Source organism: Sebastes fasciatus, chromosome 10 (assembly GCF_043250625.1).
Source record: "Sebastes fasciatus isolate fSebFas1 chromosome 10, fSebFas1.pri, whole genome shotgun sequence".
NCBI lineage: Eukaryota > Metazoa > Chordata > Actinopteri > Perciformes > Sebastidae > Sebastes > Sebastes fasciatus.
Window position 1 is genome coordinate 21,399,348 of NC_133804.1, and position 16,796 is coordinate 21,416,143.

The following is a 16,796-nucleotide window of genomic DNA, read 5'->3' on the forward strand; positions in this document are numbered from 1 at the left end:
GCCGAGTGTGACGCAGTCGGGATGAGAATCAGCACCTCTAAATCTGAGGCCATGGTTCTCAGCAGGAAACCGGTGGTTTGCCTACTCCGGGTAGGGAATGAGTCCTTACCCCAAGTGAAGGAGTTTAAGTATCTCGGGGTCTTGTTCGCGAGTGAGGGGACGATGGAACGTGAGATTGGTCGGAGAATCGGAGCAGCAGGGGCGGTATTGCATTCGCTTTACCGCACCGTTGTGACGAAAAGAGAGCTGAGCCGGAAGGCAAAGCTCTCGATCTACCGTTCAATCTTCGTTCCTACTCTCACTTATGGTCATGAGAGTTGGGTCATGACCGAAAGAACGAGGTCGCGGGTGCAAGCGGCCGAAATGGGTTTCCTCAGGAGGGTGGCTGGCGTCTCCCTTAGAGATAGGGTAAGAAGCTCAGTCATCCGTGAGGGACTCGGAGTAGAGTCCTTGCTCCTTTGCGTCGAAAGGAGCCAGTTGAGGTGGTTCGGGCATCTAGCACGGATGCCTCCTGGGCGCCTCCCTTGGGAGGTGTTCCAGGCACGACCAGCTGGGAGGAGACCACGGGGAAGACCCAGGACTAGGTGGAGAGATTATATCTCTACTCTGGCCTGGGAACGCCTCGGGATCCCCCAGTCAGAGCTGGTTAATGTGGCCCGGGAAAGGGAAGTTTGGGGTCCCCTGCTGGAGCTGTTGCCCCCGCGACCCGATCCCGGATAAGCGGTTGAAGATGGATGGATATTATTTTATTTTCTTCTTTTTTTTTTTATTTATTTATTTATTTTATTTTATTTTTTATTTTTATTTTTATTTTTATTTTTATTTGTATTTTTTTTTTTTGTATTTTTTTTTCCTTCCAATCTGATGCTCCACACTCCGTCAAGTAGGTGGCGGTAATGCACCTATAAACTGGTTTGCCAACCACCAATAAACACCAAAGAATCAGAAGAAGAATAAGATGAACCAATGGGGGCTTGGTTGCGTCACCTGAGACACTTCCGGGTTTTATTTTATTTTTATTTATTTTATTTTATTTTATTTTATTTTATTTTATTTTATTTTATTTTATTTTATTTTATTTTATTTTATTTTATTTTATTTATTCATTCATTTATTTTTATTTTTTTTTATTTTTTAATTTTTTAATTTTTTAATTTTTAATTTTTTTAATTTTTTAATTTTAATTTATTTTTTGTTTTATTTTAATTTTAATTTTTATCTATTTATTATTTTATTTTCTATTTTTTTTTTTATTTATTTATTTATTTTATTTTATTTTATTTTATTTTTTTTTTTTGTATTTTATTTTTCCTTCCAATCTACTGCTCCTCACTCTCTCCTGTAGGTGGCGGTAATGCATCTATAAGCTGGTTTGCCCACCACCAATAAACACCAAAGAATAAGAAGGAGAATAAGAAGAACCAATCGGGGCTTGGTTGCGTCACCTGAGACACATCCGGGTTCGTCCTCTTCCTCTCTCACACCATCACATCTCGTGACAGGTTTTATTTACCAGCAGCCAAACTGAGCAGTGAAACTACGACAAGAACTGGTGGTTGCTGTGGTTCTTCATGGGGCCAGAAGACCCACAGAGGAACCTAAACATGCCTTTAAGGAGACACATCTTCCCGTAAAGAAGCTGCAGTAACAGAGGAACCATGTGGAGGATTCAAGGGTTTGTTGGAAGAGGTGAGATTAATGTCATTGACACATCCTCCTTCTGACTACTAGTTGTGCCATGTTGTTTCCTCAAGTAGCCTTCAGTAAGACATAAACGCAGTGTATTAGTTAGCAGTCCGTTGTGTTATCTAACAGCTGGTGAAGTCAGGAGTCACTGACACCATCAGCTGGTTTATTTTGGTCTAAGTCAGTGAAGTTATAGCTCCAGTTACTGACCTGCTGTCACAACCGGTTTCTGGACCTTTCCATGAATAGAAACACACAAACATACATGTGTTGTGTGTGTCAATAATACATACATAATGTACATAATACATACATTTGCACATTTACTACCTCATTTATTTTTACTAAAGAACAAAATATTGGAACGTGCACACTTTCTAATGTATATAGTATGTTATTGCATACTTGATAATGTATATAGTATGTTATTGCATACTTGATAATGTATATAGTATGTTATTGCATACTTGATAATGTATAAAGTATGTTATTGCATACTTGATAATGTATAAAGTATGTTATTGCATACTTGATAATGTATAAAGTATGTTATTGCATACTTGATAATGTATATAGTATGTTATTGCACACTTTCTAATGTATATAGTATGTTATTGCATACTTGATAATGTATATAGTATGTTATTGCATACTTGATAATGTATATAGTATGTTATTGCATACTTGATAATGTATATAGTATGTTATTGCACACTTTCTAATGTATATCGTATGTTACTGCACACATTGCTAATGTATATAGTGGGTTATTCTATATTCATAATTTAGATTTTTTTTTTATGCTAGTTGAAGTAGTTAGGTATATATTTATAGTGTATTACAATATTTCTTTATATTTTGTATTTTATGGATATATATCTTTAAGATAAGATAAGATAAGATAAGATGAGATGAACCTTTATTAATCCCCGGAGGGAAATTCAGGAGTCAAAGCAGCAACATCAGCAAACAGAGTGAAACACAGGAGAGGTAAAGGTATATACAAATTATAAAAACAATAATAGAGAAATAAAAGATACAGAGTGAATCGGTGAACATAATGTGTACAGTCCGTCAATAAATAAATAAATGTAATATGTACATATGTGCAGTCTATAAAGTGGTATATAGGATGTATAGTGTAAAGTAAGTAAAAGTGTGCCAGTGGTTAGAGTCTAGGATGGTTGCAGATAGTGCGTGTTTAAAGTTCTTAAAGTCCTCATAGTTCTCTTATGGGGGTTATTAGTGTTGACATGTACATTTTATGTACTGTTCCTGTGCATTACTTGGATAACCTGCTGCTGTAACACAATAATTTCCCAATTTGGGATCAATAAAGTACATCTATCTATCTATCTATCTATCTATCTATCTATCTATCTATCTAATGTCACCTGCACGAAACACCTCGGCACATGCCCTATACAGTAGACATGGGTGTATTATTTGTTTCGGTCTCTTAAACTTTATTTAGGCTATTTATTTTTTTAGTTATCTTCACCCTAATTAATAAGTATACCAATTTCTGGATTTTTGTATTTTATTACTTTTTAAATTGGAATACCATGAAGTGACTTTACATATTAGTAATTACTGATTTGCGTTAGGGCTGCACGATTATGTCCTAAATGATAATCACGGTTATTTTTTATCAATATTGACATCGCGATTATTTAAAATGATTATACATTGATTTTAGTGACAAAATATTTTTATTGCAATTTAACATTTAAATAAACACAGCACTGCTTTCACTTATATCAGGTTTATTTGCCAAGTACATACAAGGAATTTGACTCCGGTTTTATGTATCTCTCTATACTTACACGGAATAAAAATAACTACATTCCTGCTAAAAAATAAACAAATTCGGGCTGCAGAATTTTGGACAAATATGTTGTTGGCGATATATATATTGCCATATGAAAATATACATTAACCCTAAATTTTGTAGGCTATATTTCAGAGTTTTGACATCAATCTGGTGCGCTTTAAGAGCAAAATTGAAAAGCTAGATCTATGAATAACTTTGCTCTTGTTGGTGGCTGGCCGTTAGTTGGGAAGCCAAAATTGTGATCGCGATTAATATTCGATTAATTGTGCAGCCCTAATTTGCATTACTTATAGTGTATTTGTGTGCACATATATTTTGGAAAAACTTTATAAATTTAGTGTTGCATTGCAGAACTACACCTGTCATCACGCTGGTTGACACTCGTTGTTGCAAGTCAGTGTACACAAGTTGAGCATGAGGTAAAATATTCTATTCTTTGTTAATTAGATGATATTTCAGAACTTTGATACTGCATGTTATTGTTTACGTCCCACAGTTTCCTATAATTTCCTAGAAATTAACAGATTAGTAGAACCGTTCCTGAAAAGGACTTTGTAATGGTACTTATTATTGGCAAAAGTGAGACAGAGTTTGCTTCTAGTTAATTAATTCCAATTAGTTCTAGTGTTTTATCTAGAGAGTATTTTTGTCACTGCACAGCAGGTTAGCTACACATGAAAACAATGTGAAATGTGTCTACAGTCAAGCATACAGTTCAACATAAATGGAGAGTAAAGTTTTGAATGATAAAGGAAAAATAAATTAATATTTATTTGGGTTCAGGGCTGCACAATTAATTGGAATTTTATCGAAACTGCAATATGGTCTAAATCGCAGTATTTGTTAAAATCTGAATATTTGTTAAAGACAAAATGTGTGTCAAATTACCATGTAGAATTTAAAAATCTTGTGCTGCAGAGATGTCCTGGCCTACAGATCATATTTTATAGGCTTAAGAAAACATCCTTGTTTGGTACAGATCCCCGCAAAAATCACACCATAATCATTTTAATGTTTCTCGGTAACAATGAGAATAATGGTGTAAAAATTATCATTCCCTCTAATGTTGCAAATCATATCGCAATTGCAATGTCAGTCAAAATAATAACAATTCAAATTTTTTTTTAATTGTGCTGCCCTACTTGGGCTTAAATAGATCAGTTCTCTTGCGTCAGATCTTAGTCTGTTTTTCCCCTTATCATCATCATCATCATCATCATCATCATCATCATCATCATCATCATCATCATCATCATATACAATTATTCTTTCCAGGAATTGTCCTAGGATGTTATTAGAAAATTACAGCTCATGTTTTGTATGTCTAGTATTTCTGAGGAGGCTGAACCTTGTGTCTCTCCCTGAAATTTGAACACTGGGCATTAATGTCTAATTTCTGCTGTTTTTGTCTTCCCATCACTTCTCAGTTCTGCACCGATACCATGGCAACAACCCTCTGCGACTGCCCCAGAACCAGGGGCAGTCTCAGGGACGGGGGGAGGTTGAGGTCATCAACAGCTCAGCTGTCCTCTCCACCTCTCAACACGCTTCTGACAGCAGGTACTTTCCGCACCTCCACACACAAAGTTTGTCCATGTCTGGTGAGAAAAGCCTAGAAAGAAAGAAGAAAGAAATAGAGAAGAAAAGCACTGAGGGTCTCACTTAGATCTCAAGACTTCTTTGCCCTCAAACCACCAGCCATATTATCAGCTGATGAAGAGAAAACCTTTGAATTAAGGTCGCACCTCAAAGACTACCCTCATCCCATTCCTTTCTTGTTCCTTTACACCTTCTTTGAACCCGTTCTCCACTTGTAGCGCTCTCTCTGCCTCCCTTTCAGCTGTTTGCATCATCCAGCAGCATCCCCTGTAAGCATGAACAGGGTTAGTCGAGGGCACAGAAACAAAGCCGAAAACAAAGGATTTCTGTGATGCCTTAAAACATTACTTTGTTTTCGGCCTATTGATTTCTGTGCCTCGACCCTTGTTCATTGGTACAGGGGCTGCTTGGAAAGAGGAGAGGGAGAGAGAGGAGGAAAGAACAGAGAACCTTTCAGTTTGGATATGCTGAGCTTCCACGTTACACAGCCCTGGATGCTGTGGATTGGTACGTCTTCTGTTGTTACATTTTCAAATGTAAAAGACATAACATATTTACTTATATGTCCAGTGTCTGGACTGATAAGACAAATAGCGCATGATGGCCTGGCTTCCATGCACTATTTGCCAGCTATTAGTATAAATAGATTTAGAGCTAACTGTGATCGTAATAACCAACCTCAATCTTTGTGACAAAAAGAACAGCCACTAAAACAACCATTCAACACCAGACAAACCTCCAAAACGTATCTTTGCTGCATGCAAAACTGCACCACTGTTCTCATCTCCCCACTTATTTAATACTCCACACGCTGTGTATTTAACGTATGAACTAAATACTCAAATGAATCACATTAGTTGCTGGTAAAAGTAAATGCACCCATTCAACAAATATGAATCAGGCTTTACGCCGCATTTTGTCTTTTGCCGAAATGTGAGATCTCAACGTGATATGGTTCACCGTCGCTCACATGTACTGCTTACCCACACACACTCTTTATCTGCAACTAGCTGATTCTTCCCTTTAGCACCTCTTTGTGGTCTCACTTGATGACTACTATTTGACAAAGTATACAGTAGGGGTGGCCAACAATGTGTCACGGAGAGCCAACCGTTTTTATCACAACCAATCTCACGCAGGTTACTATAGTTGCATATAAGTGTGTTTTCTGATTTCCTTCAAAACCGGATTAATCTGCATAGCCTGTTTTTTGTGGGCATGCAAACTGATGAGATCTTCCCCTCTACTTAAAGCTGCAGTCGGGAGCTTTGAGCAAATATGATAAAAAGAAAGTTATTTTTATCCACCTTATTCCTAGCCCCAATGATGCCTTGCGTGAATTATGTCCGTAACTTCCGGCGCGTCGTGTCACTGAACCGTTTCCCATGGTATGGCTACGTTAATCGTCTCTCCTAGAGCGATTGTATTAAAAACTCTAGTAAAACATGTGTGAACGCCACCTATTACAGCTCAGACGGGACAATGTGATCATAGCTCTGCCTTCTACTATCGAGGGATTGGAGGACGACCTGAAGAAGTGGCCTCAGATAACGTACACTAGCATATTTAGCTACTTTATTGACTCCAACTGTTGGCTCTCCATGGCACACGATTGGCCATTCCTGGTATACATTATGTTGGTACCAGGACTAGCAATGAATGAATGAATGAATGTATGTTTCTCCACAGGGTACTGCAGCAGTTCTGTTCATGCAGATCTGCAAGAGGATCCACTCCCAGTTCTCCTCAAGCACTGAACCCAGTCCGATCCCCGAGGCCCTGACAGCACACTCCACCCTGCACAAGTGTGGCTACCGCATCCTGCTGGAGATCTGTGAGTCGCATTATTGTAAATAATCAATACCGATGGATCACCTTTTTTCTTATCAACTGATGAAATCCACTGCCAAGATAGTTTTACAGAACTGACATTTAACCACCTCAAGCCCTTTTTCCTTTGTGTGACCAGAATCCTGACTTTGTTTTGTTGCATCTGTCTTTGTTCTCCAGTGTCTAGACGTGATGTCCTGCCCAGAGGAAGGAGTGTGTTGTGTCTGCAGGGGGTGCCAGAGAGACAGGACCAAGATCAGGCTCAGAGTAGCAGCAGCAGCAGTTCAGGTGACGCCAGCCTTCACAGCAGCAGCAGTGAGCAGGACCATGTGACTGCTGACTGCTCCATCTCTGACCAACAGAGGGCACTCCTGAGCCAGGATCCTCCTATACCCGGTTTGTTCTGTGCTCTGTGCTCTGTGGCAGTCATAGTTGACAGATTGTTTAAAAATAGTATTTTTCTCAAAATTTTGTTCGCCTAGTTTTTGCTGGAGCGGGAATATAACCCATTTTTCTTTGCCTGACTCTCAGAGGAATCACTTCTGTCAGCATCCTGTCCTCTGCAGAATGATGCCAGCCGAGACAACACCGAGGCAAAAGATGCTAATGACAAGGTGGAAGTCTACCTCTTTTAGTTCATTATAAAGAAAGCAGTATTTTTGTTCTTAATCCTTGCAAAGGACTGACTGACTTGTCATCTAATCTTGATTGTTGTCGTTTCAGGACATGTCTGATGAGGAGAGGCTGGCGGGAGCAGCACTGAATCTCAGACATGTAGGAGAAACCAGCGTTCCTGTTATCCTCAACATCATTGGTAATGATTTATTGATACAGTTACACACCAAATAATTTTCACACATTCATTCCTATTCAAGACAAAACATTTTTACACCAACCAAATGTCATATGTTCTTTCTTTTTAGCCTTAATGTTTTTTTTGCAAAATGAGTTATATTTGTTTTCCTCCATCCATAGCTGATATTTCCGTCTCTCCGTTTATGACAGGTCTAGAAAGCGCCAAGAGTGAAAACTATGAGGAAGCTTTTACATGTTTTGTAGCTGCAGCACAGCAGGGTTACAGCAAGGCCCAGTTCAACACAGGTGTGTGCTACGAGAAAGGCAGAGGAGTCGGCAAGGACAAAGAGAAGGTGAGAATCCAGACAGCACACTTTTATTGTCTTGAGTGCTTCATTGTTCTGAAAATCATCATTCTTGCTCTTCTCCTGTCTGAGAAATCACTCTTGAGATGATTCTTGTGTGCTTTTCTTTCCCAGGCTCTGCATTACTACTGGCAGGCAGCAGTCGGTGGTCACAAACAGGCTCAGTACCGCTATGCAAAGCTGCTCCTGACCAGCAGGGGGCAGCAGAGCTTAGAGGAGCTGAACACAGCCATCAACCTACTGGAACAGGCTGCTGGAGCTGGACTCACCAAGGTATGAAATCATGACAAAATCTTATTAAATCTTATTAAATTTGCAACTGTAGTACATTCAAGTACTGTTTAGCAATACTTCATATAATCGTGTTCCAACAGTGCTTTTCCTTAGTCAACTTATTTAAAAATCTTCTTTCACAGGAGACATTTTGACATGTCACAGTAGGAAAAGCACACGTATAAATAAGTAAATAAAAATAAATGTTGGCTGAATTCCATTTAGCAGCTTCAGTTTCAGGGTCCTGGTGTTGTTCATGTTTGTCGGCTCACTGTCATGACTTACTGAAAGCCAACATTAATGTTATTAGTAACATCTGTGCTTTTTATTTTTACTATTACTAAGTCAAAATGTCGGCTGCGAAAAAGGAATATTATACTTAGCTTGTTAAAAAGAGACAGTGAAAAGAGCACCAGTGTTAAACCATGAATATATAACATTTTCCTTACAGAAGTGAACCAACTCTCCGTTTCTCTCCCCCCTGTTCAGGCTCAGGTCTGCCTGGCCTCCGTCTACACTCAGGAGCCGGTGAGAGACGGGAGCAGGTCTGTCCAGTACCTGAAGATGGCAGCAGAGAGCGGAGTGAGTGCCCTTCTAGATGCTTCTAGAGTTTTAGCGCTGAGATGTCGACTCCCCTCCCACTGTGCCATCTCAGTCATTCTGTATTAGTCAGCAGGGTATCCCCACCATCTCCTGCTCACAGCTTGTTTGTAAAGCACCCCTACACACACTTGTGTTGAAGTAATACTATCAATTACTGTGGCTACAAATCACTGTAGAGCTACAGCCTCGCTGAATGTCCCAGTGTTGAGTCACACAGAGCTATTGTGCTTGTTTTGAATAGTGACATCCCTTACTACTACTATTTCTATTCAAGCTCCTGGTGTCGGTTTATAACATGAACATTAAGTTTCCTGCCTGTCTCTGCACAAATGCCACCAACTCTTGATATAAAAGATTATTTTTTGAAGATTAAATAGTCAAAACCTGCGTGTTTATTTTTGTTTTTTGTGTGCAGGACGACACCGCTCTGCTGTTCCTGGGTCAGTGTTTCGAGAGCGGTTTTGGGGTGCAGCAGAATCCGAGGACAGCGATTGAATACTACAAACGAGCCGCTCGAGCAGGCAACAAGCAGGCTAAGAGCTTACTGACGCCTCCTTATGATGCATTCAGTAAGGGTAAGCACACATGGACAATTTGTATTAGTCATTGCGTTTTGTGCATTCGTTAGTGATGGCACTGCATGTGATAAGCTTTTAATGAGCCAAGACAGCAGTGATGATATCTGTGAGAATGAGCTGTCGATCTCTCTCCTGTCTCTGTCTCCTCCTCAGCAGAAGATGCGGTGTTGCGCTCCATCCGTTCGGCTCCGTGTTTCTCTGCCGTCGACCGTCGGCTCCAACAGCCGCTCTCCTCTCTGGCCAGTCGTGTCGCTCCCTGTACCAGTCGCCCCGTCGACCTTCCCCTCCTGCCTCACTCCTGGAGCACCGGGAGCCTGTGTGTCCCCTCGCTGCCATCCTCCACGCCTCTTCACCTCCATCCACATGTCTCTGAGGGAGGAGCCTGCCAGTGGACTGTAGGGATAGGATAGTTCTCCTGAGCCAGCACGGTGTCAAACTGAGGAATGTATTTCATAGTGTGAATGTATTTTCACCACGAGGAGAAAGGTCAAAGTGAGTTAGGTGTGTAAATATTGTGTGAAGTCTGGATTATAGTGAATTTTATACTTGGTCAAATATGTGTGTGTAGACATTTTAAAGGTACAGTGTGTAGGATTTGGCGGCATCTAGCGGCGTGGTTGCAGATTGCAACCAACTGAGTACCCCTACGGCCCACTTTACCGCAGTTTCAAAAGCGTGTAGAGAACTACGTTGGCCTTCAGGGAACGTAAAAACACAAAGTGCTCTCTCTAGAGCCAGTGTTTGGTTTGGTTTCCACACTGCACCTTTTAATATGTTGAAAATGTTTCATAAATCTGAAAGAGTTGTTGGATACAAGGTCTTACAATATAATGTGTAGAACGAAATATGGAAGCTTTTTTTTTTATTATGTGTTTCTATACAGTATAGCTACTATGTTTTCTGTGATATAAGTTTACCTGTGAGTAAGAAAAATGTGATCTAGGTGCCTTTGGGTGGGTTGAGAGTCTCAGGCGGCTACTGGTTTCTCTCCCCCACTAATGTGAGATTAATCACATAAGAAAAATAGCTTTGTTATAACCGGGTCTGCAAACTATAGTATTGCTGAAACTGACAAAGTGCTTTAAATTAATGTCATATCTTAACCTTCAATAATACTGTTACCGTATCTTTGTAAAAGAACAAGTTGAGAGGAGAAAAAGGGGAAATGCTTTGTGATAATCCAACCTTTTTATATGCCAAAGTGAATTATGATGCACTGTGAAGAAGATGTTGTACTGTTGAGAGCACATGCTGAGTAAAAGCATTTTGAAAAAATAATCCTAAGAAACTGTTTTATGTCTCTCTTACTGTGTAATTACCCTTGAAATTTCGCAGATGAGCAAAAACAGTATTTCAAGGAGCAGAGAGTATTATGATATTCAATAACTTTCATTTTAATTAAGCAGTAGGCTACTGTATAGTCTGGACTTTACAGATGGTAACATTAGTTTTAGCACCACTCTGTCCATCCTCATGTATCTAAAGAGATCTCCAACTGCTGCTGCTGTGTGTTTCACATGTGTAAAATAACAGTAAAGAACTGGCAGCAGGGTTGCCTTTATGTTACTGTAAAATTAACATTATTATACCGTCGCTGAAATTTACAGCTTTGTACTGTTAATGAAAAATACAGTTTGAACAGTTTTTTTATTTTTTATTAATTTCACAGTATTTTACAGTTAATTTACTGTTTAAAGATACATTATATCGCTGTTTTTCACCTTTCTTTTACATTATCCTACTAATTTGTTTTAATACACTATTTAGGTTGTATTTTTTACATCGATTTTAATAAACATTATTTTCTGCCTAGATGAATAGACTTAGCAGGTTACAGACATAGTCACAGTCACACTAAATACAATTAAAGGCACTTGTTAAAAAAAAAGGCTATAATAGACTTGTTGACACTTTTCCCAAAATGTATGTCTATAGCTGGCTACAAGCACAGAATGCAAACCATAACAACATGTGACTGAAGAACAGAGCTAATTCACTGATTTTACAATCATGTACAATGTACGAGCCTCACATGTGCAGATCAGGTCCCAGAATAAAAAAAAATACTGCATGAAACTGTTACTGATGATACTTTAGACAGTTGATCAGCAGTAAAGGGCTGTTTTTTAAGAATGCATTAGTTAAAAAACGGCCCATGAATGTAATTTAACAGGTTTTCTTTTGTATTAACAGTAAAGCACTGTTTTTTTTAGCAATAACAGGTTAATACTGTTGAAATCCTGCTGTAAATTAACAGCAAATGTTTACAGTGTGATCATCAGTGAGTGCAGCACTATAAATAAAACCATCCATATTTCCTCAAGACTAAACTGCATGACGTCAGACTCCGATGATGTGTGATTTCATTACCTGAGTTGCAAAATAACACCGGTAGATTTATTATGGTTGCGTCTCTCCTCCTCCTCCTCCGTCGTGCGCCGTGCGTCCTGATTGGCCGGCTGGTGTTGAGCGCTCTCTCCTCTGGCGCAGCAGAGAGAAAGCTCATCTTGGGCCGCCAGCGAGCACCGAGCCGGGATGCTGGGAGGGCAGATGATGATGTGATGTGATCCGATCACATACGGGCGGCCGGCTGCAGCTATACGGGCGGACTGGAGCTTATAAAGGCGGCTGTCGACCTCGGCATGCTCGCTAGATACTGAGTGTGCGTCGTCGTGGGAGCTGGAGGCTGAGCGAAGCGGTGAGTGGATGTAAATAGATGCTCTGGATGAGGATGCGCTCTCCTCCCAGTGCGGCTCTGGTGGTGTTGGTTGTGGTGATGATGATGGAGCTGGATGCTGAAGATTTACTGCATCTGTTTTTCACATATCGACAATAACTCCACCTATGCATCCTGGGCGTTATGGGTGGATTTAAAGATGATCTGTTTCTGATCCATCAGTGAGGGAGTTTATTAAGGTGGCAGCTATAGAATATACTCCACCCATGACATCATCGACTTTTTTCAAGTTCATTTTCTCCTAGCTTGTGCTTTTTCATCTGTTGCATTTCATTTGTGAAGCGGTGTTTGTGCAGTTCAGAGTTGAGCAAAAGAGGCCTGCTATTACAGGGAGTAAGTTGAGGAAGGGTGGTTTCCTCTCACAGGCCAAGATCTCTGTCAATATCTAATCAGAGGATGAATCTCCAAAGCATATTGACGTGATGTGATGTCTGATCTTTCTTTTTTAGGGTGACCTTCAGGTGAAACCACTCTTAATTACAAGGTGAGCAGACATTATGGAGCAGATAAGGATCATGTTTTTGTCACCTTGCTCTAACAATAGAGAGATGACATTGTGTTTTGTGTGTCAGGAAGTTTCATTATGTGAGTAAATCTGTAGGAGAGGACATGACTTATATGATGTATGCTTGTTTTCTTTTAATTTTACTGAGCAACAGTCGAGCACACACACAAGGAAGAGCAGAACAAAAAGATGAGTTTAATGATACATCATTGTTTTTATTAGTTTGCTGCTGTATCGTTGCCAGCTGCTAAAATTGTGTGCATCTCATGAATGACCTCTGCACAACACATTTATTGAGAACAACAGTTTAACTATACCTCTGTGTGTGTGCTGACTGTCCTGCAAACTGCTGTGTCATTCTCCCTCTCTAATAACCATCCTCTCTCCTCTCCACTTCCCTCACATCCTCTCTTCGCCCCACTTTGTTTCGCTAATGGAGATGTGGCTGCATTGTCAGGGTAGGGGGGGAAAAGAATGAAAAGGATGATCCAGTTTGTCTGCAACTCATGGATAATAATAATAATAAAAAGAAATAGAGGAGAAAGGGGCAATGGGGAGTTGAAACGCTGTTTGCTTATTATTACTCCTTGGGGGGGTTGTGTCAGGATGTGTAATTCGTCCTCTGAGTCATGCAACATATTTGCTGTGATTTTCAGCTTCAGTGGCTCAAGGCACAATTTGTAGCTGTCTGGTGGGGGAGCTTGTATCTCCTGCTTTTGGGGCTTTTAGCTTGGTATGAATGCATCTTATAGAGACAATGTAATAAAGGGAATAACGTATAAATTGGAGCATTGCTGATTGAGAATAGCTGGTATTGTGATGAGACAGTGCAGGTATAGTTTGTACCTGTTGACACTGCGTTTGTGTGTGATCACAGTGCCGGCTGGAGTGTGAGCGCAGATTCAGCACAAACAGGTTGTTGTGGTTGTCTGGCTCGGTGACAGAGGGACAACACGACAGCCACCCAGGGAGATTGGAGCGGATAGGGGCCCCGCATGAACAAAGTGCACTGCCCAGGGATTCTGCTCTCTCCAAAAACACTGCCTCTGTCTTTTCCCAAGATCTTGTCGTGCTTTAAAATCTGCTGCGTTTGTATTTTCCATCGTTTTTGAGAAAATGTGCTGGTGATGACTGCAGCATTGTTTGAGGTCTGTGTTTATGATTGGGTAACAGGATGTTTATGCATTATGCTTGCGTGCCTGGGCATGTTTTTCTACCTGTTGTTTACCAGCTTCCCAGTAACCGAAATAGATCATTCAGAGGCAGAAGTGACAGTGATGCAACCCCATAGGCCTACATGTGCCTTGTCTTAAAATCAAAAATGATTCTCTGCTGCTGTCTTTGTTGCTATCCATCTGTCAGTGTTCAGCATCACAGGGCTGATCCAGCCAGAGATAAAAGAGACACGGTTATCTAGTTAGCAGGAGCTGGCTGCCACTTCTCCTCCCCACAGACTGGCTCACTGCTCAGCCCCGGCCTTCAGTGTCAGTCCTGGATGAATACATCGAGGCGGGTCTGTCTGACTCACTCCCAATATCATGCAAATGCGATCCAGCTTTGTGTCTTTGATGCAGTGTTTTTTTAACACTTCAACAGTGTAAAAAGGGCATGAGGCTGGAAAATAATCAGCACCATAGTGTTTTAATAAACGCCTCTGAGACAGGCTGAGCTGCAGCCAGAGAGCAAAGAGCAAGATGCTTTTTTATCGGCTTCAGGTTCTGTTGGAACATCAGAGAAATGCAAATGCGTGGCACAGCACTGAACGTCTCCACTTGATGATGTCACCTGCCTGTGATGATGTCAGAGACTCACACAGAGAGAAAAAACCCAGAGAGTACTTCATGGGCCAGAAATGAACATTATGTTATATTATTTGCAGCATAGTAGTTTAGTGCAACACATAAACAGAGAGGCCAGAGAAAAGCTTTTAAAAATATGCTCACCCAGTGACCAACCATTTGCAATGAGATGAGTAGGCGTAAAAGGAGCTTGCAACTGCAGGAAGGAGTGTTATTGTACTCTGACTCAGGGGAAATGGAAAATGAGGAACACTTACTTCTCCATCTTTTCTATCTTCAAAAATCGAATAGGAAAAAAAAAAGTTACATCCCGCTTAAAGGATCCGTACAAAAAAAATGTGATGTTTAATGTTATGTTTATGTAAAAAATAAACATATGATACTTTTTTTACAATCTCTAATATCAACATTGCCTCAAAAGCCCAGTATCAGTTGGGCTATGTTGTGTAGCACATCACGTTACAGAATTTCTGACAGTGTGTCTCTTCTCTCGCCAGCTCTATCACGGCAGTGTATTCCTAGTCAGCCATGATGTCGGTACAGACTCCTCCTCTCTCCCGCTCTGGCTCCTCCCCTTCTGGTCTGGCCAATCGCGGCGGCCCCTCCGCCAACCCTCCCACCTCCCTCACCCTCCGCTCATCGTACAACCAGTTGCTCGGGCGAGACGTCATTAAGGAGTCCATGGAAACCGGAAGTTCGGCCACCTTGCCGAAGAGCCGTCAGAGGTACGCGATGACCAGCGTGCGGAGCGCCATGGGGATAAGTGACTCTAAAAACCAACCTGTAACCAGAGGGAGGGGTCTCCCCACCAAGTCCTGCTCCAGCTCTGCCCTCTACTCCTCCTCGTCCTCCAATACAACCAACCCCAAACTGGCCAAGAACGGGGCCAACATGCAGAGACGGGCTGAGAGTCAGCAGCTGGAGTTGAGCAGGGCCAATACAGAGGGCAAAATTCACAATGATCTCATCAATAACCCCAGTTCTGACTGGCTAGAATCAGGAAAAGACAACTCCCAGCTGCCCCCGTTCCGTAGAAGGACCAAGAGCTTCTTGGAGTATCACGGGAAGGGCTGGGATCTGGACCTCAGTTGGGGAAACAAGGAGGAAAAGGAGGAGAAGAAGCAGCAGCCTTCGCCGGAGAAGGAGCAGCCCAGCCCTGCCAAGGAGAGGGAGAGCCAGAAGGAGGAGAAGCTCAGCAGCAAGCAGACCTGCCAGGAGGAGAAGGAAGAGGTGGAGCCAGTGGTGGAAGAGGAGGAGGAAGAGGAAGATGACCCCACACCTACACCAAGGCAGCCGCTGCTACCAGTGGTGGTGGAAGCCCCGCTTTCCCCCACGTCCTCCTCTTCCACCAACAGCCCAGAGTGGATCCCAGACAACCAAAACCACCTCCAGAACCAGGCTCCAGGCCAGGTCAGAGATGAGCTCTGTGCTCAGATTCTGACTAGTCCACGCAGTCCCGCAAAGCCTCCCCGGAGCTCCCAGCCCCGGGTGATCAAGGTCGAGCTGCACCCAAACAATGAGAACCAGTTCCTGCAACAGTACCCGCCTTCGTCCCCAAAACAGGCCCGGGCTGCAGAGAGGAGCACCCCCACCAGGAGCCGGGCACCCCCTGCCCTGCCAGATCAGGAACCAGAGACTGGGCTCCCTAGAGTGGGCTTAAGGATGGATCTGACTCCTGAAACTCCATCAGAGGATGAAGACTCCAGCTGGACCACCCTGTCCCAGGAGACGCCCTCTCCTCAGACTCCACGAGAGACAGGTTCGATATGTGTGTGTTTGTCTTTTCATCTGGTTTTTCTTTTTTATCTAATTTGCATATCTGTGTCAGCCTTTAATCGTGCCTCTATTACACCCTCCTTTCATTCCTATCTGTCTCGCTCCCTCCTTCTTCCTCCTACAGACTGTCTCATTTGGAAATTTACCAAATTTTACTTCTTAAGCAAGCAAGTCACCCCAGCAATACTGCTGCAACCTTTAAGGCCCCTGTGAGCCACCTTATGGCGCAGAGAGCGATTAGGATGGACAGAAGGATAGGATACTGCAGAGAGCAGGGTGTGAAAAAGGAAGGAAAAGAGAAAAAAAGCAGGGCTGGATTTAGTGAACAATGATTGCAAAGGATGGATGACAAAGCAATAGTTCGAGAATATTAGGGTATGGAGAGAAATATAAGAAGGCAGACAGGGAAAAAGCAG

At 41.7% G+C, this 16,796-nt stretch overlaps 2 protein-coding genes across 5 annotated transcripts in view; both read left to right on the forward strand.

The window, feature by feature from the left end:
• Positions 1-1,482: 1,482 nt before the first annotated feature.
• dele1 (DAP3 binding cell death enhancer 1) lies at positions 1,483-10,614 on the forward strand. The gene is made up of 13 exons (XM_074649664.1): positions 1,483-1,689; positions 4,948-5,175; positions 5,378-5,403; positions 5,520-5,632; positions 6,814-6,953; positions 7,130-7,345; positions 7,481-7,563; positions 7,673-7,763; positions 7,955-8,097; positions 8,224-8,382; positions 8,872-8,964; positions 9,401-9,560; positions 9,720-10,614. The coding sequence occupies exons 1-13, from the start codon at positions 1,659-1,661 to the stop codon at positions 9,971-9,973; spliced, it is 1,737 nt and encodes a 578-aa protein (XP_074505765.1). The 5' UTR covers positions 1,483-1,658; the 3' UTR covers positions 9,974-10,614.
• A 1,404-nt stretch (positions 10,615-12,018) lies between these two features.
• The window catches only part of apbb2a (amyloid beta (A4) precursor protein-binding, family B, member 2a), a 44,633-nt gene continuing 39,855 nt past the window's right edge, over positions 12,019-16,796 (forward strand). The window contains exons 1-3 of one of the 4 annotated variants that reach the window (XM_074648983.1): positions 12,019-12,271; positions 12,750-12,784; positions 15,102-16,363. In XM_074648983.1, coding sequence (XP_074505084.1) covers positions 15,133-16,363 — 1,231 coding nt within the window. In that variant the 5' untranslated portion in view covers positions 12,019-12,271; positions 12,750-12,784; positions 15,102-15,132. Of the gene's footprint in view, positions 12,272-12,384; positions 12,634-12,749; positions 12,785-15,101; positions 16,364-16,796 lie in introns of those variants that run through there. The other 3 variants (XM_074648979.1, XM_074648982.1, XM_074648981.1) reach the window with 3 other exon arrangements.

Bases quoted from the DNA above. Each gene is read 5' to 3' on its own strand.
- dele1 (XM_074649664.1), top strand. From the start codon at position 1,659: ATGTGGAGGATTCAAGGGTTTGTTGGAAGAG. The intron at 1,690-4,947 runs GTGAGATTAATG...ATCACTTCTCAG, and splicing joins TCAAGGGTTTGTTGGAAGAG to TTCTGCACCGATACCATGGC. The intron at 5,176-5,377 runs GTCTCACTTAGA...TGCATCATCCAG, and splicing joins AGAGAAGAAAAGCACTGAGG to CAGCATCCCCTGTAAGCATG.